Raw genomic sequence first — 21,534 nt, 5'->3', positions numbered from 1 at the left:
ATCAAATTAGGTTAGGATTTTACAAATTAAGCACCAAAACATCATGTTATACAACAAATTTGACAGAAAAAGTAGTTCAATACGCAGTAATGTTATGTTGTAATTACTGTATTTACGAATTTAGCACCAAAATATCACGATGTATTGAAAACATTGACTACAAAAATGGCTTGGATTATCCAGAGGCTTGGACAAGCGAGGCTTGGATTAGTGAGACTCTACTGTATTGAGGAATTGGTGGTAGTTAAGGTAAAGGGTCCCCTGGGCTGAGTGGGTTGCTAGGAGACCAAGTGAACGGAGCTTAGCCTTCTAACTGGCAGCAATTGGATAAAAACAATTATTCCTCTCCCTCTAATTAGGACTTTATTTTTCTTTTCTTTTTGTTGTATCAACCTAGAGGCCTGGATGAGGGGTTGTGCTGTCAATTTTCGAGGTTGTGGGGTGTTTACTTTTGTTGTTTTGTCCGCTGCTGTGATGCCATCACTCTTTTATATATATAGATATATATATATATATAGAGAGAGAGAGAGAGAGAGAGAGATGTGGTGTGTGTGTGTGTGTGTGTGTGTGTGTGTGTGTGTGTGTGTATATATATATATATATATATATATATATATATATATATATATAGGTGTGTGTGTGTGTGTATTGATAAACGATGCTTTCAGAGGAATCCTCCTCGTGACCTTCTCTTGATGAACCCTGATGGCAGATGATAAGAAGAAGCACATTTTCCGTAATTTCCTCCCGATAAGGCTTAATGCTACTCAGGGTCCATCAAGTGCCGGCGAGATGAAAGCGGACGTGCACTCAAAGGGAAAAAGGCCCTTCTCCCCGTCTTTTAAGAGGCACAAACAACACAAATACACACCCCGGCTTGAGTTAGATCCGTATATTTGTCAAGGCTTTCGCAGTCAATAGGCTCCGGCTTCCCTTGGTAAATGGAGAGCAACATTTGCTTTGCCTAATGTTGGCTTATATAGTGGCAAGGAGTATTATTATTATTATTATTATTATTATTATTATTATTATTATTTTGCTGCCCATCATCTCTGACCTGGTTGCTTAGTGACTCTCTCCTCTTTGGGTCTGATCTCGACTGTGTCATCGAGTCAAGGAGTTTTTACTGGGGTTTTAGGTTTCTAAATGTTTAAATAATAATAATAAAGATCTCAGCCGGCATTTGGAAACAATAGACATTGACAAAATCACCATCTGCCAACTGCAAAAGGCCACCCTACTGGGATCTGCACACATCATCAGAAAATACATCACACAGTCCTAGACACTTGGGAAGTGTTCGACTTGTGGTTTTGCGAAACGAAATCCAGCATGTCTATCTTGTTTGCTGTGCCATACAACGTCGTTGTGTTGATAATAATAATAATAATAATAATAAGCCTTGTAGCTGCAAAGTCAATCAGTGAGGGTATCTGCATAGAGGTTTATTGGAAATGAGGCAAGAGGAGTGTGTATGTGTGTGTGTGTATATTATTATTATTATTATTATATTATAATAATATAATAGTAATAATAATAAGCCTTGTAGCTGCAAATTCAGTCAGTGAGGGTATCTGCATAGAAGTTTGTTGGAAATGAGGCAAGGAGAGTGTGTGTGTGTGTCTATATAAATATATATATATATATATATATATATATATATATATTGATGATGATGATGATGATGATGATGATGATGATGATGATGATGATAATAATAATAATAATAAGCCTTGTAGCTGCAAAGTCAATCAGTGAGGGTGTCTGCATAGAGGTTTGTTGGAAATGAGGCAAGGAGAGTGTGTATGTGTGTGTGTGTATATATAATAATAATTATATATAATAATAATAATAATAATAATAATAATAAGCCTTGTAGCTGCAAAGTCAATCAGTGAGGGTGTCTGCATAGAGGTTTGTTGGAAATGAGGCAAGAGGTGTGTGTGTGTGTGTGTATAATAATAATAATTATTATTATATATAATAATAATAATAATAATAATAATAATAAGCCTCGTAACTGCAAAGTCAACTAGTGAGGGTCTCTGCATAGAGGTTTGTTGGAAATGAGGCAAGAGGAGTGTGTGTGTGTGTGTATATATATAATAGTAATTATTATTATTATTATATATAATAATAATAATAATAATACAGCAGAGTCTCACTTATCCAACATAAATGGGCCAGCAGAACATTGGATAAACGAATATGTTGGATAATAAGGAGAGATTAAGGAGAAGCCTATTAGACATCAAATTAGGTTATGATTTTGCAAATTAAGCACCAAAACATCATGTTATACAACAAATTTGACAGAAAAAGTAGTTCAATATGCAGTCATGTTATGTTGTAATTACTGTATTTACGAATTTAGCACCAAAATATCACGATGTATTGAAAACATTGACTACGAAAATGCGTTGGATAATCCAGAACGCTGGATAAGCGAGTGTTGGATAAGTGAGACTCTACTGTAATAATAATAAGCCTTGCAGCTGCAAAGTCAATCAGTGAGGGTATCTGCATAGAGGTTTGTTGGAAGTGTGGCAAGAGGAGTGTGTGTGTGTGTGTGTGTGTGTGTATATATATATATATACTAGCTGTGCCCAGCCATGCGTTGCTGTGGCGAAGTCTGGTGGTATGGGAAATAAAGTATTGAGGAATTGGTGGTAGTTAAGGTAAAGGGTCCCCTGGGCTGAGTGGGTTGCTAGGAGACCAAGTGAGCGGAGCTTAGCCTTCTAACTGGCAGCAATTGGATAAAAACAATTATTCCTCTCCCTCTAATTAGGACTTTATTTTTCTTTTCTTTTTGTTGTATCAACCTAGAGGCATGGATGAAGGGTTGTGCTGTCAATTTTCGAGGTTGGGGGGTGTTTACTTTTGTTGTTTTGTCCGCTGCCGTGATGCCATCACTCTTTTTATATATATATATATATATATATATATATATATATATATATATATATATCTCGATATTTATATCTGTGGAATAATGTCCAGGGTGGGAGAAAGATATATATAAACTACCATCAGTTCCTCTGAAGATGTCATTAGCTACAGATGCAGGCGAAACGTCAGGAGGGGATGCTGCTGGGATATGGCCCAAGAAACTCACAGCAAACCAAAGAGTATATTTATGACTTGCCTTAGGATGGTTTTGTGGAGCCGTTGGGTTCTTTCTGGTGACCCCCCCCCCCCCCCCCAAGTTGTGAGTCTTGCGCACCTGTTCCTTTTGGGGTTAAGTTCCAAGGGCGAGGAATAAGTCAACAATGCGCTTTTATGATTCAAATGACTTAATTTTCTCCCGTAGTTGGGAAGCCAGTATTTATAGCCACAAAGGAGTGTGGGGGAGGAAGTGGCGCATTAAAGGGCGCATGGAGCGGAGGGGCCGTGTGCTCCCACGGACCCCTTTTCTCCTCCTCGGCCCCTCTTAGCGGGAGACGCTTTTGCGATTCAGGTGAAGACCCACCTGGATCACGGGAGGCCCGGAGCGGTTGTTAGCGGGTCCCTTTCTGTGCGCAGTGGCGCAAAACAAGCCTCCGATAGGCGCCGTTTGATTCGTTTTGGAGATGCGCGAGAAATATGAAGAGAGCTTGGCCAGTGATGGCACAATCGTCAGCATAGAGGAAACTCTGTCTCCCTTCTGCTAGTGGTTGGTCATTGGTGTCAATGTTGAACATTGTTTTCCCCGTAATAGGCAGTAAGACCACCTAGAGCAGGGGTCCCCAAACTAAGGCCCGGGGGCCGGATGCGGCCCTCCAAGGTCATTTACCTGGCCCCCGCCCTCAGTTTTATAATATAATATTTTATATCATTTTAAATAATATAATATATTGTATATACATATAATATTGATAATAATATTATAATGTTATACAATTTAATACTAATAATACCATATAATAATATTAATTATACGTTATATATTACATATAATATTACAGTATAGTGGTATAGTTCAATATAGTAATATATAATGCTAATATGGTGCAATGCTAATAATATAATATATTCTATGTACATACAGCTGCTCTGAGTCCCCTTCAGGGTGAGAAGGGTGGGATATAAATGTAATAAATAAATGTAGTAAATGAATAAATAAATAATTTTAGACTTAGGCTCGCCCAAAGTCTGAAATGACTTGAAGGCACACAACAACAACAACAACAACAACAAACAACAACAACAATCCCAATTAACTTGACTATCTCATTGGCCAGTAGCAGGCCCACACTTTCCATTGAAATCCTGATAGGTTTATGTTGGTTAAAATTGTTTTCATTTTTAAATATTGTATTGTTCTTTTGTTGTTGTTGTTGCACTACAAATAAGACATGTGCAGTATGCATAGGAATTTGTTTTGTTTTTTTTTTCAAATGATAATTCGGCCCCTCAACAGTCTGAAGGATTGTGGACCGGCCCTCGGCTTAAAAAGTTTGGGGACCCCTGACCTAGAGCAATGATGGGCAACCTTTTGCACTTGGTGTGTCAAAATTCACCCAAAAACTTAGCATGACTTGGGTGGTGTGTTTGAGAAAAAAATGTATATATTTCACAAAATATATAATTTAAATAACAAAAATATATAACTGTATTTAATAAATCAAAAACTATTTACTACCATTATTTCCATGTACAACGATCTAGGGTACCTCTTGCAGTTTCCACGCTGATTTCTCTCTATTCTAGTTTCAATGTAGTCATGAATAATGAATAATAATACAATAGTAATAATATAATAATATTCCACAATAGTAATAGAATAATAATAGAATGATTGAATAATAATATAATAATACAATAGTAATAATATAATAATATTCCACAATAATAATAGAATAATAATAGAATGATTGAATAATAATATAATAATACAATAGTAATAATATAATAATATTCCACAATAGTAATAGAATAATAATAGAATGATTGAATAATAATATAATAATACAATAGTAATAATATAATAATATTCCACAATAATAATAGAATAATAATAGAATGATTGAATAATAATATAATAATACAATAGTAATAATATAATAATATTCCACAATAATAATAGAATAATAATAGAATGATTGAATAATAATATAATAATACAATAGTAATAATATAATAATATTCCACAATAGTAATAGAATAATAATAGAATGATTGAATAATAATATAATAATACAATAGTAATAATATAATAATATTCCACAATAATAATAGAATAATAATAGAATGATTGAATAATAATATAATAATACAATAGTAATAATATAATAATATTCCACAATAATAATAGAATAATATATATAGGTGTGTGTGTGTATATATACACCAAATTTGGCCACAAAAGACATTAGTCATCCAATCAATCTGCAGGCGGCAGCGTGTCAGCAAAAATGGCTAGGCGTGTCAGTGCTGACACGCGTGTCATAGGTTGGCCATCACTGACCTAGAGCTTCAGAGAGCTTCTGTTCGACCCTTTCAAAGCTCTCAGCTTGGGCGGTGATGGCACAATCGTCAGCATAGATGAATTAGATGGATTAGGGATCAGCTGTTTTTCCCTGTAATAGGCAGTAAGAACACCTAAAGTTTCAGTGAGCTTCTGTTCGACCCTTTCAAAGCTCTCTGCTTGAGCAGTGATGGTACAATCGTCAGCATAGAGGAAACCATAATAGGCAGTAAGACCACCTAAAGCTTCAGAGAGCTTCTGTTCGACCCTTTCAAAGCTCTCAGCTTGAGCAGTGATGGTACAATCGTCAGCATAGAGGAAACCATAATAGGCAGTAAGACCACCTAAAGCTTCAGAGAGCTTCTGTTCGACCCTTTCAAAGCTCTCTGCTTGGGCGGTGATGGCACGATCGTCAGCATAGATGAAACCGTAGTAGTCAGTAAGACCACCTAAAGCTTCAGATAGCTTTTGTTCGACCCTTTCAAAGCTCTCTGCTTGGGCGGTGATGGCACGATCGTCAGCATAGAGGAAACCATAATAGGCAGTAAGAACACCTAAAGCTTCAGTGAGCTTCTGTTCGACCCTTTCAAAGCTCTCTGCTTGGGCGGTGATGGCACGATCGTCAGCATAGAGGAAACCATAATAGGCAGTAAGAACACCTAAAGCTTCAGTGAGCTTCTGTTCGACCCTTTCAAAGCTCTCAGCTTGGGCGGTGATGGCACGATCGTCAGCATAGAGGAAACCATAATAGGCAGTAAGAACACCTAAAGCTTCAGTGAGCTTCTGTTCGCCCCTTTCAAAGCTCTCTGCTTGGGCGGTGATGGTACAATCGTCAGCATAGATGAAACCGTAGTAGTCAGTAAGACCACCTAAAGCTTCAGATAGCTTTTGTTCGACCCTTTCAAAGCTCTCAGCTTGGGCGGTGATGGCACAATCGTCAGCATAGATGAATTACATGGATTAGGGATCAGCTGTTTTTCCCTGTAATAGGCAGTAAGACCACCTAAAGCTTCAGAGAGCTTCTGTTCGACCCTTTCAAAGCTCTCTGCTTGAGCAGTGATGGTACAATCGTCAGCATAGATGAAACCGTAGTAGTCAGTAAGACCACCTAAAGCTTCAGAGAGCTTCTGTTCGACCCTTTCAAAGCTCTCTGCTTGAGCAGTGATGGTACAATCGTCAGCATAGATGAAACCGTAGTAGTCAGTAAGACCACCTAAAGCTTCAGATAGCTTTTGTTCGACCCTTTCAAAGCTCTCTGCTTGGGCGGTGATGGTACAATCGTCAGCATAGATGAAACCGTAGTAGTCAGTAAGACCACCTAAAGCTTCAGATAGCTTTTGTTCGACCCTTTCAAAGCTCTCAGCTTGGGCGGTGATGGCACAATCGTCAGCATAGATGAATTACATGGATTAGGGATCAGCTGTTTTTCCCTGTAATAGGCAGTAAGACCACCTAAAGCTTCAGAGAGCTTCTGTTCGACCCTTTCAAAGCTCTCTGCTTGAGCAGTGATGGTACAATCGTCAGCATAGATGAAACCGTAGTAGTCAGTAAGACCACCTAAAGCTTCAGAGAGCTTCTGTTCGACCCTTTCAAAGCTCTCTGCTTGGGCGGTGATGGCACGATCGTCAGCGTAGAGGAAACCATAATAGGCAGTAAGAGCCCCTAAAGCTTCAGTGAGCTTCTGTTCGACCCTTTCAAAGCTCTCTGCTTGGACGGTGGTGGCACAATCGTCAGCGTAGAGGAAACTCTCTGTCCCTTCTGATGCTCCGGCCGATGCGCTGACCCCGTTCCCTTTTGTGCCTTTCAGTTGACGGCCTGCATCCACGGCTCCGCGGCGATGCTCTACCCCATGTTTTGGCAACATGTTTACATCCCTGTGCTGCCCCCACACCTCTTGGACTACTGCTGGTAAGTAAGCGGTACTTATTCCAGGTGTATCGATTTAGGAGGTCATACAAATGTCCGATTCGCCTCCTTTCCGGCAGTGCTGTGATGCTGGGCATTGTGGTGCGTTTGGGGGCGGTTGTGGTGCGTTCAGAGCGAAAACGACTCGCAGCAAAAAATACAATGACGGCAACTATTTCCCCCTTGATGACAGTATCCCGTCGGCAAAAATATTGGTTAGTTACATACATTTACGGAGCAGGGAATAAATAAGGGGTTTCCGTGCTCCCCTCCCCTTTCCCTGCATTATTCAGCGCATAAAGCTTCCAACATTTACCCGTAAACACCTGCCACATGTTTTTGAGCATGGCTTTTGAAGCGCAGCCCCGCTCTCCCCTCGGCTCCCCACATCCTTTGGCGACATCCCTGCAATTTCCCAGCACGGCTCACGCTCATGCCGCTCCCGTCCCTCCCCAACCCCTTTGTGCGGCTCCTTGTTAATTTCACGCCATGCGCCGAGGGAGGAAGTGAGTGACAGGGGCAGGAATGGGAAAGAGGGCTTGGCAAAGGGGAAAGCGGGCCGGTTCGGGAGGCTGGATGGAAGGAGCTTGATGGAATTACTGGGATGACTGGGTGCAAACTCTCCAGGGTTGTAAGTCCCTACACGGTCTCGGAATAGCACGCCAAAGGCAACTGGTTCAAAACTTCCACACTGAGCTTCTTTCTCATGCAGATAAACAGCTCCTCTCTCACAGAGCCTCCTCTCACACCGATGGGTTCCTTTCTCATACAGATAAACAGCTCCTCTTTCACAGAGCCTCCTCTCACACCGAGCTTACACCTGGAGGGCCCAAGTTTCCTCCTTTCCTTCCACGCTGGGCTTCTTTCTCATGCAAATAAACAGCTCCTCTCTCACAGAGCCTCCTCTCATGCCAAACTTACACAGGAGCTTACACTTGGAGGGCCCAAGTTTCCTTCTTTGCTTCAACACTGAGCTTCTTTCTCATGCAGATAAACAGCTCCGCTCAAGCAGAGCCTCCTCTCACACTGAGCTTACACAGGAGCTTACACTTGGAGGGCCCAAGTTTCCTTTTTGGCTTCCACGCTGGGCTTCTTTCTCATGTAGATAAACAGCTCCGCTCTCACAGAGCCTCCTCTCACACTGATGGGTTTCTTTCTCATACAGATAAACAGCTCCTCTCTCACAGAGCCTCCTCTCACACGATGGGTTTCTTTCTCATACAGATAAACAGCTCCTCTCTCACAGAGCCTCCTCTCACATTGAGCTTACACCTTGAGGGCCCAAGTTTCCTTCTTCGCTTCCACACTGAGCTTCTTTCTCATGTAGATAAACAGCTCCTCTCTCACAGAGCCTCCTCTCACACCGATGGGTTTCTTTCTCATACAGATAAACAACTCCTCTCTCACAGAGCCTCCTCTCACACCGATGGGTTTCTTTCTCATACAGATAAACAGCTCCTCTCTTACAGAGCCTCCTCTCACACCGAGCTTACACCTTGAGGGCCCAAGTTTCCTTCTTCGCTTCCACACTGAGCTTCTTTCTCATGTAGATAAACAGCTCCTCTCTCACAGAGCCTCCTCTCACACCGATGGGTTTCTTTCTCATGCAGATAAACAGCTCTGCTCTCACAGAGCCTCCTCTCATGCCAAACTTACACATGAGCTTACACCTTGAGGGCCCAAGTTTCCTTTTTGGCTTCCACGCTGAGCTTCTTTCTCATGCAGATAAACAGCTCCGCTCTCACAGAGCCTCCTCTCACACCGAATTTACACCTAGAGATGAAGGAAACTTGGGCGTTCCAGGTGTAAGCTCGGTATGAAAGGAGGCTCTGTGAGAGCGGAGCTGTTTCTCCGCATGAGAAAGAAGCTCAGCGTGGAAGCCAAGAAGGAAACTTGGGCCCTCCAAGTGTAAGGTCGGTGTGAGAGAAGGCTCTGTGAGAGCGAAGCTGTTTATCCACATGAGAAAGAAGCTCAGCGTGGAAGCCAAGAAGGAAACTCGGGCCCTCCAAATGTAAGGTTGGTGTGAGAGAAGGCTCTGTGAGAGCGGAGCTGTTTATCCGCATGAGAAAGAAGCTCAGCGTGGAAGCCAAGAAGGAAACTCGGGCCCTCCAAGTGTAAGGTCGGTGTGAGAGGAGGCTCTGTGAGAGCGGAGCTGTTTATCCGCATGAGAAAGAAGCTCAGCGTGGAAGCCAAGAAGGAAACTCGGGCCCTCCAAATGTAAGGTCGGTGTGAGAGAAGGCTCTGTGAGAGCGGAGCTGTTTATCCGCATGAGAAAGAAGCTCAGCGTGGAAGCCAAGAAGGAAACTCGGGCCCTCCAAGTGTAAGGTCGGTGTGAGAGGAGGCTCTGTGAGAGCGAAGCTGTTTATCCGCATGAGAAAGAAGCTCAGCGTGGAAGCAAAGAAGGAATCTTGGGCCCTCCAAATGTAAGGTTGGTGTGAGAGAAGGCTCTGTGAGAGCGAAGCTGTTTATCCACATGAGAAAGAAGCTTAGCGTGGAAGCCAAGAAGGAAACTTGGGCCCTCCAAGTGTAAGGTCGGTGTGAGAGGAGGCTCTGTGAGAGCGAAGCTGTTTATCCACATGAGAAAGAAGCTCAGCGTGGAAGCCAAGAAGGAAACTTGGGCCCTCCAAATGTAAGGTTGGTGTGAGAGAAGGCTCTGTGAGAGCGAAGCTGTTTATCCACATGAGAAAGAAGCTTAGCGTGGAAGCCAAGAAGGAAACTTGGGCCCTCCAAGTGTAAGGTCGGTGTGAGAGGAGGCTCTGTGAGAGCGAAGCTGTTTATCCACGTGAGAAAGAAGCTCAGCGTGGAAGCAAAGAAGGAATCTTGGGCCCTCCAAATGTAAGGTTGGTGTGAGAGAAGGCTCTGTGAGAGCGAAGCTGTTTATCCACATGAGAAAGAAGCTCAGCGTGGAAGCCAAGAAGGAAACTTGGGCCCTCCAAGTGTAAGGTCGGTGTGAGAGGAGGCTCTGTGAGAGCGAAGCTGTTTATCCGCATGAGAAAGAAGCTCAGCGTGGAAGCAAAGAAGGAAACTTGGGCCCTCCAAGTGTAAGGTCGGTGTGAGAGGAGGCTCTGTGAGAGCGAAGCTGTTTATCCGCATGAGAAAGAAGCTCAGCGTAGAAGCAAAGAAGGAAACTTGGGCCCTCCAAATGTAAGGTTGGTGTGAGAGAAGGCTCTGTGAGAGCGAAGCTGTTTATCCGCATGAGAAAGAAGCTCAGCGTGGAAGCAAAGAAGGAAACTTGGGCCCTCCAAGTGTAAGGTCGGTGTGAGAGGAGGCTCTGTGAGAGCGAAGCTGTTTATCCGCATGAGAAAGAAGCTCAGCGTAGAAGCAAAGAAGGAAACTTGGGCCCTCCAAATGTAAGGTTGGTGTGAGAGAAGGCTCTGTGAGAGCGAAGCTGTTTATCCGCATGAGAAAGAAGCTCAGCGTGGAAGCAAAGAAGGAAACTTGGGCCCTCCAAGTGTAAGGTCGGTGTGAGAGGAGGCTCTGTGAGAGTGAAGCTGTTTATCCGCATGAGAATGAAGCTCAGCGTGGAAGCCAAGAAGGAAACTCGGGCCCTCCAAATGTAAGGTTGGTGTGAGAGAAGGCTCTGTGAGAGCGAAGCTGTTTATCCGCATGAGAAAGAAACCCAACCTGGAAGCCAAGAAGGAAACTTTGGCTTTCCTTCCAGGTGTTTTGGACTCCAACTCCCATCATTCCTGGCAGCTTCTGGCCCCTTCCTTTCCCTCCGCAGCCGCTTAAGCAAAGAGAAAGGCTTGGAGATGGACGGCTTGGAAGCACAGCTCGGAAAAAACCCCTGTAATTACCGCGGAGAATCTAATTGCGTTTGGTTTTATTTATTTATTTTTGTGCAAACGCACCGACTGATTACCGTTGGCTGACGTGAACCTTAATTAGGGTGGCAATCGCACCCTATACTTAGCCGAATAAATCAATTGGGCGCTAATTTGTGTGCCGTAAATACATCTATTCCTTTCCCCCGGAAGAGCGTTTCCATCTATTTTTGGAACGAGCGGAGGAAAGAAAGAAAAAGAGAGAGAAAGAGAGAGGCCTTTTGGCCGGGAAACAAAGGCCTGCCTTCTGTTTCCTCTCCTGCTTCTTACCGAGCCTGGCTTCTGGCTTCTTCCTCCGTTGCCTTGCAGTCGGGTTCAAGGTTTTGTTGTTTGCATCTGGAAAGATCAGAAAGGAAAGGCCCAAAGCAAAAGCAGATGCCAGAGGGAGAATTTTCCCTCCAGCTTTTCCTTGAGATGTCTTATTATGGCCTTCTGGCAGGCGCTACAGGGTGACAAAGACAAGGACAAACAGACTGAAGGATCGCTTTCATCCTAGAGTTGTGGCTATGGCGAACTCCATGGCTTTGCATTGGTGTGGTATTGGGGGCTGTGTGATTGTGGTGAGAGCGTGTAGGGATGGGTGTGTTGTTTTGCGATGTGTGCTAGAGAAGGCATTTAATTTCGTTGTGCAATAGCACCATGACAATAAATCTATTCTATTCTATTCTATTCTATTCTATTCTATTCTATTCTATTCTATGTATTTGTGTATATACCCAGTGTTGCTTAGTGTCATTGGGACCATCGTGCACCTACTTCCTTATAATGCCTTGTTATTGCCACCTGGCAGGCGCTACAGGGTGACAAAGACAAGGACAAACAGACTTGAGAGGCAGCTTTTATCCTAGAGCTTCGCATTGGTGTGACATTGGGAGCTGTGTGATTGTGGTGAGAGTGTGGAGGGATGGGTGTGTTGTTTTGCGATGTGTGCTAGAGAAGGCATTTAATTTCGTTGTGCGATAGCACCATGACAATAAATCTATTCTATTCTATGTATTTGTGTATATACCCAGTGTTGCTTAGTGTCATTGGGAGCATTGTGTACCTACTTTCTCCCTTCTCCAGCTCTCAGAAGGAAGGCCTTCCTTACAATGCCTTATTATTGCCACCTGGCAGGCAGCACAGGGTGATAAAGACAAGGACGAACAGATCTATCATTGTTGGGGCCTTGAGCTGACTTTTCCTCTCCTCGCCGAGGTCCCTCTATGTAGTGCGTTGCACCCCAGTCTCCCCGGTGTCTTTCTAAGCCTCCTCTTTGTCTTTCGTTGCAGCGCGCCAATGCCCTACCTCATCGGGATACACTTGAGCCTCATGGAGGTAAGTCCCGTCTGCGTGCGGAGTGGACGGGGGGTCCTTGTGATGGGGAGATCTGGGCGGAATCCGTATTTCATTGGTGCTTCCAGTTCCTTAATGACATTCACAGTGCCAGTTCACACCTCCCAAGCAGAGGGTGCCTCCAGGCAACAACAGCCAGGCTACCTCTATGCAGATACCCCCGCCCATTGACTTTGCAAATGCAAGGTCCTCATCCGGCTTGCCAATTGCAACGTTCACACTCGCGTCTGTGGACATTATTCCACAGGGATATTATATACAGTCCCACTTGCCTCTATGTAGATGCCCTCACTGATTGACTTTCCTCCGAACGTCCCCTGATCTTTGCCTTTTGCACAACTCACTTGTGACTCTCTTCCTTCCCCGTTTCCAGGGACGGGAAACCGCCTCTCCCAGGCTGCATTTGTGAGTTTATTTTTACAATTCTGGTCCAATTTGCCTCTTGCTTGTAGCACCGTGTAGCGCCCTGTGTTTTAGGTAGCGGTAGTCCGTCGCGCAGGGCTTTGAGCTTGTCCGTTGCCGTAGTCGGTCTAGAAAACAGGAGCTGCGATCTTGCCATGTGCCTGTCTTGGTCCCCAGCTGTTTTACCCTTCAGTTAGTTAAGGCTATAACTTTAATCTTTCCCATGCAGATAAACAGCTTAACTCTTACAGAGCCTCCTCTCATACCAAACTTACATAGGAGCTTAATAATAATAATAATAATAATAATAATAATAATAATAATAATAATAATAATAGATCTTGCCTTGTTGTGTCTGTCTTGGTCCCAAGCTGTTTTACCCTTGAGTTAGTTAAGGCTATAACTTTAATCTTTCCCATGCAGATAAACAGCTTCACTCTTACAGAGCCTCCTCTCACACCAAACTTACATAGGAGCTTAATAATAATAATAATAATAATAATAATAATAATAATAATAATAATAATAATAATAGATCTTGCCTTGTTGTGTCTGTCTTGGTCCCCAGCTGTTTTGCCCTTCAGTTAGTTAAGGCTATAACTTTAATCTTTCCCATGCAGAGAAACAGCTTCATTCTCACAGAGCCTCCTCTCATACCAAACTTACACAGGAGCTTAATAATAATAGTAATAATAATAATAATAATAATAATAATAATAATAATAATAATAATTATTATTATTATTATTATTGATCTTGCCTTGTGTCTGTCTTGGTCCCCAGCTGTTTTACCCTTGAGTTAGTAAAGGCTATAACTTTAATCTTTCCCATGCAGATAAACAGCTTCATTCTCACAGAGCCTCCTCTCATACCAAACTTACACAGGAGCTTTATTATTATTATTATTATTATTATTATTATTATTATTATTATTATTATTGATCTTGCCTTGTGTCTGTCTTGGTCCCCAGCTGTTTTACCCTTGAGTTAGTTAAGGCTATAACTTTAATCTTTTCCATGCAGAGAAACAGCTTCATTCTCACAGAGCCTCCTCTCATACCAAACTTACACAGGAGCTTAATAATAATAATAATAATAATAATAATAATAATAATAATAATAATAATTTTATTTTTGTACCCTGCCTCTATCTCCCTGAGGGGACTCGGGGTGGCTTACATATGGCACAAGGTGCCTAAAACAACTCATAAAATAAACACACAACACAATACAAACAGATAATACAGACGGTACAATACAAAATAAAACCACGAGCATCTAAAACAACGATTTGAACTCGTAACAGCTCCCAACAACCTATAGCGTCATCTTACACCTGGATGGCCCAAGTTTCCTTCTTTGCTTCCACACTGAGCTTCTTTCCCATATAGATTCAGATAAACAGCTTCGCTCTCACAGAGCCTTCTCTCACACCAAACTTACCCAGTAGCTTATTATTGGCTGTAGCCTTTAAGGAACTACCTGGGAGACCTATGTATGTTGTCCTTTAATAAATAAATAAATAAATAAATAAATAAATAAATAAATAAGTTGAGTATGAGAGGAGGCTCTGTGAGAGCGAAGCTGTTTATCTGAATGGGAAAGAAGCCCAGATATCCCTTTAAGATAAACATAATAGTTTCCTTGCAAATCTCTGCTGCTCAATAGGACCTGATGTTGCGGGATGATGGCCTTATTATCTCCTGGCTAAAGACGGATCCTTCTCTAATATGAATTCAATTAGTGGGACGGGTTTTCCATGATTCATGTCGCGGGACCCAAGGCTTTCCTCTCCCTTTGAAGTTGCTCCACGGACGGCTCAATAGGCGTCGTTTACGCCGTGACGGAGGAGGTGATGATAGAAATCCCCGGAAAATGCCGATTTCATGGTTTTTGCTCCGGGAGGGAACGGGGGGGAGTCTGTAAATCAGAAGCAGGCCTTCAGACGCAGAACAGAGATTACTTTATCTCGCCGGAGAGTGTTTCAGTCACAGCAAATTACACCCAACAACCTGGGGACGTGTTTGATATTTGCACCCTCAAATAGAGCCTGTCGATTCGCATTACCGGCCCAACGGCGACTTCGGCTACACTTTTCTAAGGCATTTCCTCCCGAAAGAAAAGTTTCCAATTCCAAACCCAGATTGGGAAATATTAGCAAGGGGCGGGAAAGAGACCCAAGAGGAAAAGCAGCGTGGAACTCCGTAAGGAAAAGGACTCGACACACCGCTTCCCCATCCACTTGTGACACCCCAGTCCTTGAGGGAGTACTTCCTCATTCTTAGATGTAAACATGAGCAACAGCATGAAGACGGAGGATCTCTCTCACTGGGATTTCTTTCAAGCAGATGGAGCGACGAGGCCAAACACAACCCATCACCGACGTCACAGAATTCTGCAATACAAGCTGAATGTAGAGAGCTGCTATATTTGTTTATTTACAGTATTAATATTCTGCCCTTCTTTCTCACCCCGAAAGAAGGGGATTCAGGGCAGATCACAATGCACACACACACATATATATATGTCAAAAATTCAATGTCATTATTAGACATACGACATACATAGACAGACACAGAGGCCATTTAACATATATAGACAGACACAGAGGCCATTTAACATATGGACAGACACAGGGGCAATTTAACATATATAGACAGACATAGAGGTAATTTAACATATATAGGCAGACACAGAGGTAATTTAACATATATAGACAGACACAGAGGCAATTTAACATATATAGACAGACACAGAGGCAATTTAACATATATAGGCAGACACAGAGGCAATTTAACATATATAGACAGACACAGAGATAATTTAACATATATAGACAGACACAGGCAATTTAACATATATAGACAGACATAGAGGTAATTTAACATATATAGGCAGACACAGAGGCAATTTAACATATATAGACAGACACAGAGGCAATTTATTATTATTATTATTATTATTATTATTATTATTATTATTAACTGCATTTCTATCCCGCTCTTCTCACCCCGTAGGGGACTCAGAGCGGCATACAACATACATTTAGCCAGAAATTCAGTGCCTCATTATACAAAGCAAATAAAAAACATAAAATAGAAATAAACATATAAATACAGTTTTAAACCATTAACATATTAAAACATAAAACAGCATCTAAATACACCCTACTAGCCCCCTCCCAACATGATCTTAAGGTCTTCTTTGGCTCTCTTGGATGGTGCTTTAACATATATAGGCAGACACAGAGGCAATTTAACATATATAGACAGACACAGTGGTAATTTAATGTATAGACAGACACAGAGGCAATTTAACATATATAGACAGACACAGAGGTAATTTAACATATATAGGCAGACACAGAGGCAATTTAACATATATAGACAGACACAGAGGCAATTTAACATATATAGACAGACACAGAGGCAATTTAACATATATAGACAGACACAGAGGTAATTTAACATAGATAGACAGACACAGAGGTAATTTAACATATATAGACAGACACAGAGGTAATTTAACATAGATAGACAGACACAGAGGTAATTTAACATATAGACAGACACAGGTAGTTTAACATAGATAGATACAGAGGCCATTTAACATATATAGACAGACACAGAGGTAATTTAAGATATGTAGACAGACACAGAGGCAATTTAACATATATAGACAGACACAGAGGCAATTTAACATATATAGACAGGCACAGAGGCAATTTAACATATATAGACAGACACAGAGGCAATTTAACATATATAGACAGACACAGAGGCAATTTAACATATATAGACAGACACAGAGGTAATTTAACATATATAGACAGACACAGAGGCAATTTAACATATATAGACAGACACAGGCAATTTAACATATATAGACAGACACAGAGGCAATTTAACATATATAGACAGACACAGAGGTAATTTAACATTCCAGCTTCTGGCTTCCTGAGGGTATGCTTAGTTCTGGCCACAGGGGGAGCTGCCGCTTCGCCGTCCACTTGCAACACCGAGTCCTTGATGGAGTACTTCCTCATTACTTTCCGCATGCTGCTGGAAGTTTTCATGGTGTCGTAAATCGGTTAAATTAGCCTCCCCGCATAAAGCGGTACCTAAATTCCCGACTTGACAGATGCAACGGTTGTCGAGCCAGGCTTTGCCCATTCTGTAGCTTTGCATTTCATTGTTTCTGCCTCCGTGGAGTATCTTACATGTGTTCGTTTTGGCCGTTTGGTCCGTTGCCAGCCGTAAGGATTTGGCAACTTGTCACTGGTCACTTGCGTAGGGTCAGGGGGGCTTCTGGCTGACCCTGGCAGGGGGGGGGGGTCAGGGGCCACCTGCCGGGCGCCGATCAAAGCCTTTTGGGGGTCAAAGAGCGCTTGGCGCTTAACCATCTCCGCCTGCCGAGTTGCTCCTTCCGCTTGTAAATCTGACGGGGATTTTCATTCCGATCCCTCTTTGCTCCTCCATAACGCAAGACAGCCGCTCTTCCCGGCAACCACGATCATACTCACTAATAATAATAATAATAATAATAATAATAATAATAATAATAATAATAATGGTTTTCCCCTGACATGACTGCATGGAGTGCTATGACCTACCCACTGGAGCCGTACCTATTGATCTACTCACATTTAATATAATATAATAATACTCACATATAATAATAATAATAATAATAATAATAATAATAATAATAATAATAATAATAATGATTTTCCCCTGACATGACTGTGTGGAGCGCTGTGACCTTCCCGCTGGAGCCGTACCTATTGATCTACTCACATTTAATATAATATAATAATACTCACATATAATAATAATAATAATAATAATAATAATAATAATAATAATAATAATAATAATAATGATGATGATTTTCCCCTGACATAACTGTGTGGAGCGCTGTGACCTTCCTGCCGGAGCCGTACCTATTGATCTACTCATATGTAATATAATATAATAATACTCACATTTAATAATACTGTAATAATAATGGTTTTCCCCTGACATGACTGTGTGGAGCGCTGTGACCTTCCCGCTGGAGCCGTACCTATTGATCTACTCACATTTAATATAATATAATAATGCTCACATATAATAATAATAATAATAATAATAATAATAATGGTTTTCCCCTGACATGACTGTGTGGAGCGCTGTGACCTTCCCGCCGGAGCCATACCTATTGATCTACTCACATTTAATATAATATAATAATACTCACATATAATAATAATGGTTTTCCCCTGACATGACTGCGTGGAGCGCTGTGACCTTCCCGCCAGAGCCATACCTATTGATCTACTCACATTTAATATAATATAATAATACTCACATATAATAATAATGGTTTTCCCCTGACATGACTGTGTGGAGCGCTGTGACCTTCCCGCCGGAGCCATACCTATTGATCTACTCACATTTAATATAATATAATAATACTCACATATAATAATAATGGTTTTCCCCTGACATGACTGTGTGGAGCGCTGTGACCTTCCCGCCAGAGCCATACCTATTGATCTACTCACATTTAATATAATATAATAATACTCACATATAATAATAATAATAATAATAATAATAATAATAATAATAATAATAATAATAATAATGATTTTCCCCTGACATGACTGTGTGGAGCGCTGTGACCTTCCCGCTGGAGCCGTACCTATTGATCTACTCACATTTAATATAATATAATAATACTCACATATAATAATAATAATAATAATAATAATAATAATAATAATAATAATAATAATGATGATGATTTTCCCCTGACATAACTGTGTGGAGCGCTGTGACCTTCCTGCCGGAGCCGTACCTATTGATCTACTCATATGTAATATAATATAATAATACTCACATTTAATAATACTGTAATAATAATGGTTTTCCCCTGACATGACTGTGTGGAGCGCTGTGACCTTCCCGCTGGAGCCGTACCTATTGATCTACTCACATTTAATATAATATAATAATGCTCACATATAATAATAATAATAATAATAATAATAATGGTTTTCCCCTGACATGACTGTGTGGAGCGCTGTGACCTTCCCGCTGGAGCCGTACCTATTGATCTACTCACATTTAATATAATATAATAATACATATAATAATAATAATAATAATAATAATAATAATAATAATAATAATGGTTTTCCCCTGACATGACTGTGTGGAGCGCTGTGACCTTCCCGCCGGAGCCATACCTATTGATCTACTCACATTTAATATAATATAATAATACTCACATATAATAATAATGGTTTTCCCCTGACATGACTGCGTGGAGCGCTGTGACCTTCCCGCCGGAGCCATACCTATTGATCTACTCACATTTAATATAATATAATAATACTCACATATAATAATAATGGTTTTCCCCTGACATGACTGCGTGGAGCGCTGTGACCTTCCTGCCGGAGCTGTACCTATTAATCTACTCACATTTAATATAATAGAATAATACTCACATATAATAATAATAATAATAATGGTTTTCCCCTGACATGACTGCATGGAGCGCTGTGACCTTCCCGCCAGAGCCGTACCTATTGATCTACTCACATAATATAATAATACTCACATATAATAATAATAATAATAATAATAATAATAATAATAATAATAATAATAATGGTTTTCCCCTGACATGACTGTGTGGAGTGCTGTGACCTTCCTGCCGGAGCCGTACCTATTGATCTACTCATATGTAATATAATATAATCATACTCACATATAATAATAATAATAATAATAATAATAATAATAATAATAATAATGGAGTGGCGCATGAAAACGGTGACTTCCTCCTTTCCTTCCGACTTCTTTATTTTCAGAAAGTGAGAACGATGGCCCTGGAAGACGTGGTCATCCTCAACGTGGACACGAATACGCTGGAAACGCCGTTCGACGATCTTCAGAGCCTTCCGAACGACGTGGTGAGTATCATGTGACAGAAAAAGTAGTTCAATACGCAGTCATGTTATGTCGTAATTGCTGTATTTACAAATTTAGCACCAAAACATCACGATATATTGAAAACATTGACCACAAAAATGCCTTGGATTATCCATAGGCTTGGATAAGCGAGTCTTGGATAAGCGAGACTCTACTGTACTTGATTTTACGGGTCTCGGTGGCGAGCGCCGACTGCAACATCAGAAGCCTCGTTGCCAAATAAACCCAGAACCGAAATCCTTGGAATGCCATAAACTTTAAGAGACTTCCTTCCGCTTCCCCAGTTAAATTTGCGAGACGGGCTCTCTCTCTCCTTCTCGTTATGGTTATTGCCGCCGTTACTCTTTCGGAGGATGTTTTGGAGCATCTCGGAGGAAGGCCTGCCAGCAGATTCAATTAACCGGCTTAGACGTGGACGTGGTTGGGGTTTTCTCTCCCCTTCTGTTGCTTAACTACATCTGGGTTTAATGGCGTCTGAAGCCAGGAGCATCCTCTGACTTACAGTCATTAATAGCTCCCCACGTGCCCTCTCCCCACTTCTCTTACTCAAGGTTCCTCCGTGGGGAGGCTTCCTCGGCTGCGCACTTTTGGCCGATAGAGAGCACATGCCCGGCCTCCTTGGGAACAGGAACTCGGGAGCATTGGTTTCCCTTCCTCCGTCCGTTGGAGGAACGCTGCTCTCATGTGAGTGTGAAGGAACTGACCAAGAGTTAAGGCTCTCATCTAGCTAGCTAGCTATCTACTCAACCATCCGTCCACCTATCATCTACTCAACCATCCGTCCACCTATCATCTACTCAACCATCCGTCCACCTATCATCTACTCAACCATCCGTCCACCTATCATCTACTCAACCATCCGTCCACCTATCATCTACTCAACCATCCGTCCACCTATCATCTACTCAACCATCCGTCCACCTATCATCTACTCAACCATCCGTCCACCTATCATCTACTCAACCATCCGTCCACCTATCATCTACTCAACCATCCGTCCACCTATCATCTACTCAACCATCCGTCCACCTATCATCTACTCAACCATCCGTCCACCTATCATCTACTCAACCATCCGTCCACCTATCATCTACTCAACCATCCGTCCACCTATCATCTACTCAACCATCCGTCCACCTATCATCTACTCAACCATCCGTCCACCTATCATCTACTCAACCATCCGTCCACCTATCATCTACTCAACCATCCGTCCACCTATCATCTACTCAACCATCCGTCCACCTATCATCTACTCAACCATCCGTCCACCTATCATCTACTCAACCATCCGTCCACCTATCATCTACTCAACCATCCGTCCACCTATCATCTACTCAACCATCCGTCCACCTATCATCTACTCAACCATCCGTCCACCTATCATCTACTCAACCATCCGTCCACCTATCATCTACTCAACCATCCGTCCACCTATCATCTACTCAACCATCCGTCCACCTATCATCTACTCAACCATCCGTCCACCTATCATCTACTCAACCATCCGTCCACCTATCATCTACTCAACCATCCGTCCACCTATCATCTACTCAACCATCCGTCCACCTATCATCTACTCAACCATCCGTCCACCTATCATCTACTCAACCATCCGTCCACCTATCATCTACTCAAC

The 21,534-nt window shown here is 41.8% G+C and overlaps 1 protein-coding gene across 13 annotated transcripts in view; it reads left to right on the top strand.

Moving 5' to 3' along the window:
- The window catches only part of dennd1a (DENN domain containing 1A), a 203,359-nt gene that overhangs the window by 121,016 nt on the left and 60,809 nt on the right, over nt 1-21,534 (top strand). For 8 of the 13 annotated variants that reach the window (XM_062959492.1, XM_062959487.1, XM_062959490.1 and 5 more), the window contains 3 exons: nt 7,254-7,354; nt 12,447-12,492; nt 19,775-19,876. In XM_062959492.1, coding sequence (XP_062815562.1) covers nt 7,254-7,354; nt 12,447-12,492; nt 19,775-19,876 — 249 coding nt within the window. Of the gene's footprint in view, nt 1-7,253; nt 7,355-12,446; nt 12,493-12,883; nt 12,916-19,774; nt 19,877-21,534 lie in introns of all 13 variants that reach the window. The other 5 variants (XM_062959488.1, XM_062959482.1, XM_062959484.1 and 2 more) reach the window with 1 other exon arrangement.

This window comes from Anolis carolinensis, unplaced genomic scaffold (assembly GCF_035594765.1).
Source record: "Anolis carolinensis isolate JA03-04 unplaced genomic scaffold, rAnoCar3.1.pri scaffold_7, whole genome shotgun sequence".
NCBI classification, from domain to species: Eukaryota; Metazoa; Chordata; class Lepidosauria; order Squamata; family Dactyloidae; genus Anolis; species Anolis carolinensis.
This window is presented reverse-complemented; position numbering and strand designations above follow the sequence as displayed.